Here is a 14,753-nt window from a genome sequence, read left to right on the forward strand (position 1 = left end):
TGTCGACGGTGAAGTACCCGCTAATAAATCGATGGACGTTGGTGTCTGTCTGCATTATTGCAGCGCAAGCGTGTTTGCAAGGGATACCATAAACTTGCCACCTTTGACATGAACAAGTTCTGATGGCGAGATCTACAGAGTTGCTGCACTGGTCGATCACTTCGTAACGATCATCGACACAACGACCAACACGAAGATTTCGGCTATCCTCAACAATGATCTCTACCTTCGAATGTATGTCTGGGCATAAGTAGGTCTCCCATTTGTTCGCTTGCTCACGCCGGTTACATAACATGCGCATCAACTTGAACCTGGCAAATAAGGTTAAACAAAGACAGTGATGGTTAAATAATTCGTAAACATGTTTAAACATTATTGTAAATATTTAAACGAAAGGATTAATATTTAAAGTCAGACAAGTGTAATTAAACAAAGATTGAGAATGTTTAAAGGGTAACACTAAATGTTAAGTGTAAATCAACATTCACAGACCTTATGGAGTCGACCATTTTTCAGTCACCCGAGTAAATGACGAGCTTCCTTGATCCAAGCATTGAACGACTCCGCGACGTTTAAATACATCTCACCCCAACGATCACCTCTGAACAGATAATTCGACCAATATGCCATATCCGATTTATTAATCAACCAGTGATGAGCTTCGGGTGATGTGGCTGCGAGTTCATTCACGCGTATCATCGAAATCTTTAGCTCGTGGATGCCCACGCAATGCGGAAAGCATATAGACCAGCACTCCTCCCTCAATGCCTTCCCAAGTCTAACATTGGCTTTCATAAAATTTGGCATCCAAATGTCGAAGACAGTATGCATGTGGCGAAGAAGGGAAGACTCTCGCAATTGCGCTCACAAGACCCTTGGACTTGTCCGACACGAAGGTAATTATCTCATGATAATCTCCATCCTCGTATAAAGCATCGCCTAACTTAGATATGAACCAAGTCCAATTGGCATCGGTCTCGTTGTCGACTATACCGAAGGTAACGTGGAAAAAACCATTGTTTCCATCTTTCTATGTGGCACCCAGTAGTGTACCCCGATATTTTCCAAGGAGGTGGGTACCATCGAGAAACAGCAGTGGCCTGCAAGCCCTCTTGAATCCCACAATACACGCTCTGAAAGAAAAGAATGCATGTTTAAAACGATCACCATCTCTTTCCACGATCGCAACTGTCGCCGGATTTGTCTCGACCACCTTATCCACATACCAAAGCAAGCGATCATAGTCGGAGATGTCACTGCCGTCGAGGACCACCCGGGCATGCTCTTTTTCCCAACCAAGCCTCGCTTGTATGGTATGTGGACACCATGTTCTCGCAACATGTCCTTTTCGAATGTCGATGGCCTTGTCATGAGGGTTGGTCCTCGAGCCTACGAATCACTCGTGCGCTAACCCATTTTTTTGGGACGCTTTCGGATGTGGCCTGAACCTATGCCACCACCGCAAGTGTGTGACGAGTTGATTATCTTGATTATGAAAGTATTTTTGTTATACTCTTTTGATGCATGAAGGCGCCAACGACAACCATCGGCAGCATTCCACAGATCACTTCGATGTTTTTCGTTCTTTATGAATTTGAAGTCAAAATTCGTTTGATTGCATGATTTTCGAAAGTACATCCCTAAAATGTTCGACACCGTCAAAATGTTGTCTAATATCCAACGACAGCACTTCAGAATGATCAGATGAGGGAGGAAGACATCCCACAGCGTCGTGGTCACCATGGGGATGAGCAGGAGCACTCGTTGAATCGAATTCTCGCCAACACTTCGATCGAATGAAAAGATCAATATGTTAAGCGGAGAATATAATGTTTAAGTGATAATGACAATATTTAAACGTTAAATTAAATACTTAAGCAGTTACCAAATAACGTAAACAACTAGTACAAGATGTTAACCAGTGACGGACATATTTAAACACTAATGAACCCAAACAACTGGAACAAATAAAAAAGAAGGAACTTACAACGAGTAAAACTCGTTTTCATTAGGATTCGGCAATGACACATCTTCTGTCTCGACAACAAGATCAACTACAACACATTTGAAGATGGAGTGCACGTGACACATCCGCTGGAAGTCAATATCGTTTCCTATTGGACAAACCGTTTTATATCCATCTGGTGTGATGAACTTAACCCTGACAAGAGAAACTTCGAGACCCCATCGCTCACATATCTCAGCTAACACCAACTCCCAAGAAGTCTGAGCCGTGAACATTAGCACTCTTCCCTCCCCGTTGAATCTAGCAATACCACAAAAACTCTCCATAATATATCGGCCGAAAACCAAATCGTACAAACCAAATGAAATGAAGAACAAAAATAAGACGAAGAATAAGAAGAAGAAGATGTAAACAACAAACAGCAGGTAGATAGGCAAACAAAAAAAGTGCATATATATATATATATATATATATATATATATCACTGTCGCGATAAAGACAAAAAAGTGCATAGAGGTTAGACTAGACGTGATGTGATTGGGCGGTATTTTCCCCTCCATCCGAAGGGCAAAAAGGGAAATATATGTCACTGTTGCGATGAAGACATATTGTCATCGCTCGACATGAGTATCTGTTTAAACATCAAGCTTTTTATGTTTAAACATATACATATAGTGTTTAAAATAACTGTTACCTATTTAAATAAAGTCTATATCATGTAAATAATACGTAAACCGTTTAAATATAGTAATTTAACTGTTTAAAATATATGTTATTGTTTAAATTGAATGCTTTCACTGACATCACGTTGAAGATGGGTACCTCTTGGGTCACTGTTTAAACATCTTTACGTATTTTCTTAAACACCGTTGTCATTGTTTAAAGATTAAATTGAGTATTATTTAACTTTTTTTATTGTTTACAATGACGTTCTTTTGTTTCCCAAATTGTTTTTACTAGGTCTCTGTTTAAATTTCAGAAGTTCACATTCAAATAAGCTTGTTTCGTTTTATTTATAAAACATTTACAACGTCTTCTCAGACTTTGGACACTCACGACTCAACCCTCGTAGAACGAAATAAGTGTCTGTACATTCGAATGCTCACGGCGGTTGCATAACATGCGCATCAACTTGAACCTGCACAACGAACAACATTAAAAAAAGGTTAAACAAACACATTCATGAAAACGTCTATTAATCAATGTGTCATGGTCTGACTTAAGCGAAGATCCTGATAGTTAAACACAGAATGTAATAGTTATACACTGACGTAATGTTCTTAAATGGTAACAAAAAGTCTCAAGTGATAAATATCAACTCCGTCTTAAAGGATGTTTCCTGATCTCCCTCCTCTAGAGAATCCTCTGCAATCACGCAATAAGTGAAAACTTTCTTTTCTTACCCAAGTCGAAATGCCCGCTTAATTGCTTACCCGTCATCCACCGCAGGAGAATCCTCTGCATTCAGGCAATTATGCGAGTATTTCGACTTGGGCAAGAAAAGATAGTTTAACTTGTTGCGTGATTACGGCTGATTGATTCTCAAGATAAGGAGGATCACGAGACATCCTTTCAGATAGAGTTGATCTTCGAACTTTCGTTTGACTCCAGCGAATATCATACACAAGAAGCAGATGACGAGGAGGAAGAGGAGGAGGAGGAGGAGGATGATGATGAGGACGACGAGGAGTGGTTGTCCATGGGAAGGGTTCTTCCTTGTTATTTATGGTGTGAAGTCCACAAGCAGGCTGACTCTTCATATCCGAGAAAAAGTTAAACGCACAGTAGACCGACACTGACTGATGACAACGAACGGGTGTTCGGATATTTATGTTACCGTGCTAAGAATTAATGCCGTAATTAATTCTTATGACGGGATACTCATAACCTTGCCACCTGCCACGTGCCACCTGCCAACAATTCAGATCAAACGAAAAAGATCACCGTTTTATGCATGAGACTTTGAGAATTTACACGTTAATATAAATAGTTATACATGTAAAGATAAAGTTAAACGGAGATGACAATTATTAAACATATTGGTAATATATTTAAACGGATAATAGCAAATAGTTAAACAATATTTAAAATATACAAATAGATAACCATAAAGCGAGGAAGAACTTTACAACGAAATAAACTCGTTTTCAAACGGAGACGACTAATGGCACATGCCTGCGTCTCGATAATAAAAATCGACTACAGCTCATTTGAAGATGGAGTACACTTGACCAATCCGATGGAAATCAACTTCATTTTCTGTTGGAGAAACAGATTTATATATTTCGGGTATGATAAACTTCACCCAGACTACCACAAATGAGTTGCCATAATAAACACCTGCGGAATGGTCAAACTGATAGCAACGAAGAGATTCTCACCAGTACATGAAACCGGCGTAATCGAAGTCGAACAACTCAAATGAGGAGAAATGAGGAGAACAACAAGATGTAATGCAACTCCTAGGTATTGTCTATCAAAAACCAAGCAGAAAGCCCTTGAAAAGGTTAAACATGATGTGATTTGGCGCTTTTTTTTCCCACCATTTTCAAGGCCAAAAATGGGATTTCACAACATGGACCCATTTGAAGTGAACGGTAGGGGGTATAAGGGAAGTTAAACACTAACGGAAGGGTTGTCCGGGGTGTGTAAAAGTAGGAGGGAGTTTTTGGGAAGTTTTGAAAATTACGAGGGGTGAACAGTAATAAGTGAAAATTGCTAAAAACACCCCCAAAGTTTGCAATATACAAATATTCTCCCCCTAAATTTGAATATCTATAAAAACCCCTTATTTTTTAATACAATGATTTTTTAAACCCTCAAGCATCTAACAGTGATTGATATATGAGTTTCTATTTAAAATATGAGGTTCTGTTTAAAAAATAAGTTTTTTGTTTAAGAAATGAGTACATGCATTACTCTTCATGCTAACCTAAATTCTTTTGTTTATAGTTATAATGTAATCATGCTAACCTAAATTTTTTTTCCCACAAACTTATTAAATTTTTAATTTAAAAATCGTTATTATCATATAATAAAAAACGACCATCTTTATGCTTGTTTGTTTTTTTTTTTAACTATCGATGTTTTTGTTTAATATATTGCGTTTACGTTTAAAAAAGTGCTTAAATATCGTTGTTTCTGTTTAAAAAAAATGAGTTTTCTGTTTAAAGAAATGAGGTTTCTGTTTAAAGAAATTAGGTTTTCTGTTTAAGAAATGAACTCTCTGTTTAAAAAATGAGTTCTCTATTTAAGAAATGAGTACATGTATTACTCTTTCATGCTAACCTAAATTCTTTTGTTTGTAGTTATAAGTTTGTTTATAGTTATAATATAATCATGCTAATCTAAATCTTTTCCACAAACTTATTAAAATTTTTAATATAAATATCGTTATTTCTATATAATAAAGAACGACCATCTTTATGCTAAGTTGTCTTTGTTAAACTATCGATGTTTTTGTTTAATATATTGCGTTTACGTTTAAAAAAGTGCTTAAATATCATTGTTTCTATTTAAATATGTACGAGTGGTCAAGATTAATCGGATTTTATATCCAGGATTAATTTGTCACGTAAATATTGGTTTTTCTGTTTAAATAAAAAAAATGAGTTTTCTGTTTAACAAAATGAGGTTTCTGTTTAAGAAATGAGGTTTTCTGTTTAAGAAATGAGGTTTCTGTTTAAAGAAATGAGCTCTCTATTTAAGAAATGAGTACATGCAAAAAGGCATGCAAAAAGAATGAAAAAAATGTATGCAAAATGGTTTAAGGACAATGATAGAATTTCATAATGTAGGGGGCAAAAAGGAAGTGAAACAATAAAAGGAAGAGCTTGTTTGAGGTATTCAAAACTCACAGGGACTGTTTGAGAAGTTTTGAATTTCTTAAGGGTAAACAGTAATTTTTTCTAAAAATAAATCTAAATAATAAAATGAAAAATAAAAATAATTATAAATATCATTTTTGTTCTTTTTTTAGGGATATATTCAACCCTATAATATATATATATATAGATATAAGTTATCAGTTAATTTGTTATATCCTTATTATTGAAGTAAATAAATTGTTTATCAGGGTTCTTCTTGTAAATTAGCCCAAATTGTGGTTAAATTGAGCTAGCGGACCATTATAAGCTTACCGTGATCCAAGCCCTGCGAGGACGAACTCCCAAAACCCTATAAATCGTGGACCAGTCTTCTCGGCCACTTCTCCGTCTCTCTTCCGTTCTCCGACCATGATCGGTGTTGAGGAATCGAAGGCGCTCTTTACGTTGCTCAACGCTGATAACCGGCCATTCGATGAGATCTCGATGGAATTCTGCTCCAGCTTCCCCCGGGACGCTCGCTTCCGAGCTTGCGTTTCCCTTGCTGCTCTCCTCCTTGAGGTAAACCCTTGAACCCTCTACTTTGTTTTGAAATCTTCGAATTAGCTCCATTTGGCTTGGTTTCTCGATCGGATGTGCTAGGTTTGCGTTTAGGGTTTTAAGATGTGGTTTAGTGGATCAGTTATGTGATTTATCAGTTGTGGGATGTGAAATCAAGACTTGAATTGCTGTATTTTCCTGTTTATCAAGGGCTTTTTGAGATTCAGTTCCCTTCATTCGAAGGAAGATAGCTTTTAGGTCAAGATTTAAATTTTTTAGCTTGCTTTTTTGGTTTTTTATTTCTGCTATAACTATCCAATGAAATTAGACCTTTATGTTGATAAATTATGGTTGGAATTGCAATAATTAGATCAAGCGTGATGGAAGTGTGGTTTGAGTATGCAAGAAAGCTTCCATCTGGTTTGAAGCCTGTTTGCTTTGCTGGCTTTGTTGGTGAAAGAGGGTGTAAATCTGTCAAACTTGATTTCTGGGCTAGTTTGAGGACAGCTTATATCATTTGCAGTATGGCTCTAGCTTTGCTCTTGTTTAAACTCAATGGTAAGGTTGACCAATGATCCTAGTTCGAGGACAAGTAGTTAACAATTAACAATTTTGGATTGTTACATTATTATTTAATGGTTTAAAATTTGCTTCTCTTCCATCAAAGTTTTGAACTTAATGGTTCAAAATTTGATTTTAATAAGTTGTTATCTGAGGTTTCAACCTTGATTTTTAAATAATATTATGATAAGGACTTGAGGAGGTGCGTAGCTTTTTACTTTGGGTGGAGATTTCAACAGTTACCTTATTGTGGCAACGTTTATAATAGCTCTTTTAAATTTCCATTTTCCATAATTTTTAACAAATTGATACTTAATCATGATAAGTAAATGCTCCTTCTTAAAGTGTTCTCTTATTGAATTGTTCTTTACTTTCGCTTTGTTTACAGGAGAAGAAGCTGCTTAAACCCAGTCAGCGGTTGGTTGCATTTGCTATTCTACACCAGGCTTATTCCTCTCAGCAGTCGGCATCTAACCCTTTTATCTCTGATCTTGTAAATGTGAGTTTCATGTACATTTCTCCTGCTTTTCAGTATTCAAATGTTATGCATTATTTAGTTTGCAAGCTGCTGTCTTGCTGATATAATCCTGTTTAACCTCCAAAGCCTTATTTCTTGTTACTCAATAATTTACTGTTTAGTGTTAATAATCTAAATAATTTCAGTATTTAGTGATCCAATAAGTGGTTGATAGTTAATTTCATAGCAGAGTTGCATTGATTTATTTAGAGTTTGCTGAAGGACAATTGTTGTGTTTGTGATGTTTACAGGTTGCTACTGATGATGCATCAGATGATATTGAAAGAACCTTTATTCAACTATTGTTGGGATCTTCTGTAGCAACCAATAACAAAGAGGTTTAGTATCAAATTTTCTTTTGTTTTTATTTTTCACTTAAGCAGCTATTAGATTCAATGAAACTTTGTTATTTCTAGTTCTCAACTTAGCTGCTGCTGCAATTTCATAAGGTTGAAGATGACTTTATAGCATATTGAGCTTTATCTGCTAGCTGGTTAAGTGTACTTCTCAGTCAATTGTGATAATTAAATTTTACAAGGCAATTCCAATGTGCCCCATTTCATTAATCTTATGCAATAACTATAATGATAAATATATTTGTGATATACTATGAGTTTATGCGCATAAAACTTGATGTGCTCCACAAATTAGAGACTGTCAAACAGGATATTTAGAAACTTCTCAGTTACCCTAAATAAGGCTTTGCAGAACAGAAGTGGTTCCCTGAACTTGGTAGGACCTGATGTGTGTGCTTAATGTTTTGTAGTTTTTTTTTCTCTTACTTGAAAATGGTTTGAGTGGTTCTAAGATCATTGTTAATGTTTGTCATACTAGAATTGAATGTTTTAAAATTTGCTTTATTTTGGCATATATTTATTTCATTTTGTTACCATATATTTTTTAAAATGACAAATTGAAATTGTAGTAATCTCGGATTATAATATGTTTTCTTTTGATCGCTTTTGCCTATATGATAAAAAATAAAATAAAATGTTTTAAATATACACTAGATGGAATAAAGTTAGGTTAAATACATATTTTGTTAAAACCATTTTTGTGTAAAAGCATAAGTACAACTATATACAGCTAGGTGCATACTTAAAATTACAAATCTGGAAAGGTATTTATGTAGTTAAATATTTTGAGAGGGAATAGAAATAGAAAAGAAGAGTTTCTAGGCGTATAAATACAAATATTTGGGTTTTATAGGGGTATAAATTTAAGTGTTCGTTTAAGGGGTTTATTTGAAATTTTTTTGATTTATAGGGATAAACTTATATTTTCAATGTGAGTATAAGTATAAAATAAGTTACATAACCTTGACTTTCAAAGAGATGTTTTGTACTTGTTTATGAGGCCTCAACAGAAATTTCTGGAAGTTTTTTTCCTAATTATATTATTTTTACAGTGTAAATTAATGAGATAGTATGCGTGTTTATTTTTCTAAAGAGTATTAGTATAAACTTATGTATTTGATAATATAGTTGTAATTGAAAATTTTTTAAGGACTTATAGCTAAGTGTTTAAATTTGTTCCTAATGAAGTGTGAGTGACCATTTAATGTCAATTCTTACATATTAATTGGTAAACAATCACAAGAATGCGAATTACGAGATGGGATAGGTATCTGTTCTGGCCCATGTGAGGCTACTAAATGCCTCCAATTTTACTGTTGCCATCAATGCTTTGGACCTCTGTTACAAGTCTTTGGACCTTGACAGCTTCGAGTCCTTATCTCTAGGTGCTCACTCTTTTGTCTCTTGTACATCCCACAAAGTTTCCTCATTTTTGTGGCTGCTTGATAAAAGACACAAATGATAAAGTTTATGTCATTTGCTGCAACTTGCTTCAAAACTCAAAACTATTCTTGTGTTAGTAAACAAATATTGGATCCCTTGTGAATATCTTTCTCATTCTCATTGTATTGTATCTTCTTTTGTATTAGATATCTATGTATCTTTATCCAAGAAAATTGAAACTACAGAACTCTATCTGGGACATTTGAAACTAATGATACAATCTCTTTGAATTGAATGATTTATTTGGCATGTAACTTGGAACCATTGAGTTTGATTTTATTTTATTTTATTTTATTTTTTTTTTTATTTTTATTTTTATTTTTTTTTGTATATATAATAACAAATGAAACTCAATTTGATTTTTTATTTTGGCATAATTTGCTAGATATAAATTTGTAACCTTAAAACTGAATAAAATGGAAAAAAATGGGTGTATGCAGGCATGTGGGCGGGTATGGTTACATAATTTTTGTTACCATTAAATTGCAGCTAATATTCTGTCTGCGGGGATAACTGCTTATTCCTGCCTGTTTGCTAGGTCTTATGATCCAACCACCCAAAGTTTTGAATGGCATTCCTACAAAAGGCTGTCAGTTTCTTGAGAGTGATCATATCTTCATATATTTTCTTTCATTTTTTTTTTCAAGCCTTTGTTTTTTTTATGTGTAGCTTATTGAGAAGTATGCTTGATTCTGCTAGCTGAATCATATATTTGCATATTTTGTGTACTATAGGTTTTTCCTTCCCTGCATTAAGTTGTGTTCTTAAAATATGATGGTTTCGTTGATTTTCTTTGATGAGATATCTTATTCTGGTCTTTCTCCAATATTTTTATTAAGATAAATAATAAACTCTTCAGATGTCTAGCCTGGAAATAGATTGATATTGAAATGTTGGGTTTGTTGCTCGACAAAGCAGTTCTATATCCAAGAAAGCCACATGTTCTAAGCTATGCAGAGCCAACTATTGGTCCAAGATTTGGCTTTTAAGCCACTTGTTCAGATCTGAATTTCCTCGGAATATGGCTGATTGTCTGTTTTGAGTGACTTATTTCTATGCCTTAAGTTATTGTTCTTTGATAAATTTTTTTCCTTTTAGTCCTTTTGCTAATTTGGTTGACAGTCCTAACAATCTTAATGGTAAAATGTTATCCGCCCAACCTCAAATGCAAGTTTCCAATTTTGAACTAACTTTTTATGGCAATTCTTTTATATGCTGGCTTCACATTAATGTTATCACACTTGATTACTGTTATCGAATGATCAAGCTTACTGTGCAGGTATTGAAACAATCGGCTACAGATTACATCAAAGGGTTTGATTCTTCATCATATGTAAGTCTAATATGCAACTACCAATAAGAGAACTGCTTATTCACCCTTTTATTTACTGAGTCATACTTATTTTATTGTGCAGGTGCTATTACCTAGTGATCAGTTGCGGAAACAATTTTCTGAAAAATCTCAGCCAGAGTCCTACACTAGTATGTTTAAATCTGCAGCTGTCAAATCTGCAATACCTGACCCTGATGTGCCTTGTGATGCTGATTCAAGTTCATCAGAGTATGATTAACAAACAAAGAACCTTGATTCCTGAATTGTTTTTATTGAAGATTTTGCTGTTTAAAATCCTTCAACGTTGTATTTACGTGCTGTTCAGACCGTCTTTCGTGCCACCAGGAGTGAAGCCAAGAAATGGCGACGGAGACCAAGATGCTGCTATCACTGGATTGTTGCAGAATTTATCTCTGGATGGACTGGAACCCCAGTGGATAAGGCCTCTGCCACCAAGGCTTCCAGTGCTAGATGGAGAGGCTAGTTCTGCACTCAACGCTCAATTATTTTGTTTGCAACTTATGTTATTGAACTTCCCCTTAAAGTCTTGCAGCTTGTGTGGCTCAACCCTGATAACAACCATGATTTGATGTGGGATTATGGAATGTGTGCTGACACCAGTCGTGGTGCTGCTGTGAAAGATTTAATAGCGAAAGCGTTGAAAGGCCCACTTGCACCTGCGCAACAAGAGGTTTCTTTTTTATAGTCTCACATTTTGTCTCTGCCGGAAAAGAGCTTTCTTGATTGGATTTAATTGAAAAACATATTATAGCTGTAAATTTTCAGAATACTTTCCAAAGTTATTAAGACTTGTGTGCAAGCTTTGCCTCTGTGAGAGATATACTATATCTCAAATAAACAAAAAAATAAATGATAAAGTAAGAAAGAATCAAATATAATTTGAATTAAAGTCAATGATGGATTGTTGGGTTCATTGCATAAAAAATGAATATATGTAATATGTGGCCCTTGCTAGAGTGAGCTGATATTAGTAATCCAAGTTTAGAGATATTCTTTTCTTGCTATGTGGAATTTACTTAAAAACCCCTGTTGGCATGGATAGCTTTGTGCTACTTGTAAACCCTCTATGTGCAAAAGCAGTTACTTCTTCACTTCTTGCAGCAAGTTCTTGTTGAACTAGCGAATGACCCAAGCTTGTCTATCATTGTGGCCTTACTCCAAAAAAGCTACCGGTATGCACTTTTTAAGAAAATATTATCAGTTGTGATGTTGCCAGTTTGTTTTTGTCCTTATCTGTCTACTAAACTTGTGTTGTTTCATTTTTATTAGTGATATCGTGCATGATTCTCCTTGATAAAAAATCACCCCAGTGAAAATTGTGTTTGACTTCCAGATTGGCATTCAAACAATTGTAATTAGAAATCATATTCCAACTTCAGAACAATCTATTCTCAAGTCCAGTTAAGTTTATGCAGTTAGATAATTGAAAATTGAAAAGGGTTTTGGAAAGCAATATTTAACATGACTTGTGTGCATAGTCACTGATGAAAGATATTTGGATAGAAGTGGTCCTTCTTTCGTGAGTACCTTTGCAATATCTGTGGTGCTTTATGGTTGGGTTTGGCATAAGTTGGTTAAGTTGGCTAAGTTAGCTTTGGATTTGGTTGTTTGAATTTGTTTCGAAGGGTTTTTTTTCTTTTTCTTTTTCTGATCAACTCTTCTAGATTCCTTTTGTTTTATTGGATTTTGAATGTAAAATGTCTTAAAATCCACTTTATACCTGCCCCCTTTTGAGATTCACAGAAGTCTTGCCTCCACTGTTCGCATTGCAGTAAGCCATTGGATACATACATCTAAACTATTCATCTTATAATTCCCTGCCATATGGCACATATCCAACTGCTTTGATCTAATTCACCCATTGTTAGCAGTAATTTACTTGTTTTGAGGCTGGTCAGCAAGGTTTGCATGATTGAAAGGTGCAATATACCATGTCTTTGAAGCTATTGCTCGGGAAGGCAGATAAAAAGATGCTTTTGTAATGCAACTAATATGGGAACCTTTTCACTCAGGTTGGTTAGGGTTTTGTTTCCAGGAACTTGTAGAGTACAATCCAATTATAGCGGTTGAAGTTCTGATAAAGTTAATGAATTCTTCAGAAATTGAAGAGTAAGTTTGCCACCTTTTTTCCTTCATTTGTATACTGTACTCTTGGTCTGCTCCATCCATCTATTTGAGATCTTATCTTGTATCCTCTGTACAGGTATTTCACAGTACTTGTAAATATGGACATGAGTTTGCACTCAATGGAAGTTGTAAACAGACTTACAACTGCAGTTGAGCTCCCTACAGAATTTGTGCACATGTACATCACAAACTGTATATCATCCTGCGAAAACATTAAGGTATTTTGTTATCTTAAAGTCTTTATTATTTAGAAGTTGAATTTAGAATATGAATAACATATACTGAACGTAAGACAGTTTTCCTTATGTTTTTCCAAGTTTGTATTTGGTTTGGTAGAGTTGTCTGAGCACTGAAAACAGTTCTTCAAGTTACTTTTATCAATCACTATCCAGACTAGTGATGTATCTTAATAATAATTTATGAGTCTAAGTTGTCATTATAATTGTTTTGGTATTAGAGGTGTGTGTGCTTTGGGAGCGGACAACATTCACATAGATGTATTTTAAAATTTCATGGTTTTGTATTCAAATCAAAAGCAAATTATTTATTAGTATAGAATCATCCTAGCTTCGGCTAATGTATTAGATTCCTTTTTAATATAAGGTAGCAAGCAAAACACAATTGTAATGCTTTCTTTTTCATTAATTTTACTTACTTTCCAGGATAAGTATATGCAGAACAGGCTGGTGCGATTGGTATGCTTCTTTTTACAGAGTCTTATCCGGAATAAGATCATCAATGGTCAGTATGCATACTTGCTTGATTATTTCTTATGCTTCTGGGGTTTGTAACTGGATTGGCATTCTTATAGCTCAAGTTCTTCATGCATGTTACATCTAGTAATGGACTTTGAAATGGCAGATAAAACATGGTCTAGAAGGATAATGTTCACGTTTCAGGAAAAATCTTACTACATAACAAGTTGCATCATGTTTCTAAAGTTAGGGATTTCTAGTTCATGATTAGGCTGCTTAAGTGTGTTATGAAGGTTCCCCCCCTTAAATGGGCATTGCGAATATACCATTGTGATAACCATGTTTATTTATCTTACACTCAATTCATTCTTGTTTGCTTTTATACACTTTAGATCAGACGGAGTTGAAAAATTTTATAAAAGGCCAAGCTACCTCTCTTACTTGCTTCCCTCACACTGGAAGCGTGAAAAGAGAAGATCAAGGCCAAGGATAAATGTCTCTTTACAAAATTTTTAGTTGTGACCGGTTGTATATAGTTAAATAAAAGTGTTTTTAGGGCATAAAAGCTAATATGAGACATATAAAGGCATATTAGCGATTACCTACTTTTCTAGGGCTATGCAGGCAATTCTTTTTTTTTGAATAGGGTTGTGTAAGAAAAACTGAAGATAAGTTATCGGACACATTCGTTTAACAGTTAAAAATATCAACATCTTTCTTGTTCATCTGTGAACTTTTAAACTACACAAATTCAACCTATTCCAGACGAAATTTGAGGAAGATTCTTCTCAGGTTCAAGAACAATCTGAATGATTTCTTGAATGAGTTAGAACTCGAGCAGAACACCAAACTGAAGATTCAGCAAATCCATGAAACCACAATCTAATGAATTATAACACATGTTTGGAGTTACTATGCTTACTTATGTTTCTATGGATGATTGTGGCAGTGCAAGATCTTTTCATTGAAGTCCAGGCCTTTTGCATCGAGTTCTCACGAATAAGGGAAGCAGCTGGCCTGTTCAGGCTGCTCAAGACTTTGGAATGATGTGCCCGTACTTGTGTTTTCCTGTCGTCTGCCAGTAGTGTTGTTTATTCTTCTTGTATCTAGTCTATATTAAGACAATTGTAAGCATGATGTTCAAACTTAGTGACATGGATTTAATTTCTTAGTCTTGCTTAGGTATCCTTGTGCGCTATTAATTTCCTTTAATTTTACTTTTATTTTCTTTTTCTTTGGGGTAATCGCATTGTTGTGCGGATCAATTGGGAGGCTTAGAGAGTTCGTGTTGTGAGGTATGTTTATGTGATTCCCAGCAAGAATAGTCCAAGCTTTCATATCAGCCTACAATACCTGATTGCCTCTTCTAA

At 35.0% G+C, this 14,753-nt stretch overlaps 1 protein-coding gene across 1 annotated transcript; it reads left to right on the forward strand.

The window, feature by feature from the left end:
• The first annotated feature begins 6,112 nt into the window (after positions 1-6,112).
• On the forward strand, positions 6,113-14,615 carry LOC120275880 (CCR4-NOT transcription complex subunit 11-like). Its single transcript, XM_039282604.1, is given in 13 exon segments — positions 6,113-6,351; positions 7,280-7,390; positions 7,660-7,746; positions 10,487-10,540; positions 10,623-10,768; positions 10,866-11,019; positions 11,094-11,231; positions 11,663-11,687; positions 11,690-11,733; positions 12,597-12,670; positions 12,765-12,906; positions 13,351-13,429; positions 14,333-14,615. Coding segments are annotated over 13 exon segments (1,302 nt in total). The 5' UTR covers positions 6,113-6,201; the 3' UTR covers positions 14,431-14,615.
• Positions 14,616-14,753: the final 138 nt, after the last annotated feature.

This window comes from Dioscorea cayenensis, chromosome 14, assembly GCF_009730915.1.
Source record: "Dioscorea cayenensis subsp. rotundata cultivar TDr96_F1 chromosome 14, TDr96_F1_v2_PseudoChromosome.rev07_lg8_w22 25.fasta, whole genome shotgun sequence".
Taxonomy (NCBI): domain Eukaryota; kingdom Viridiplantae; phylum Streptophyta; class Magnoliopsida; order Dioscoreales; family Dioscoreaceae; genus Dioscorea; species Dioscorea cayenensis.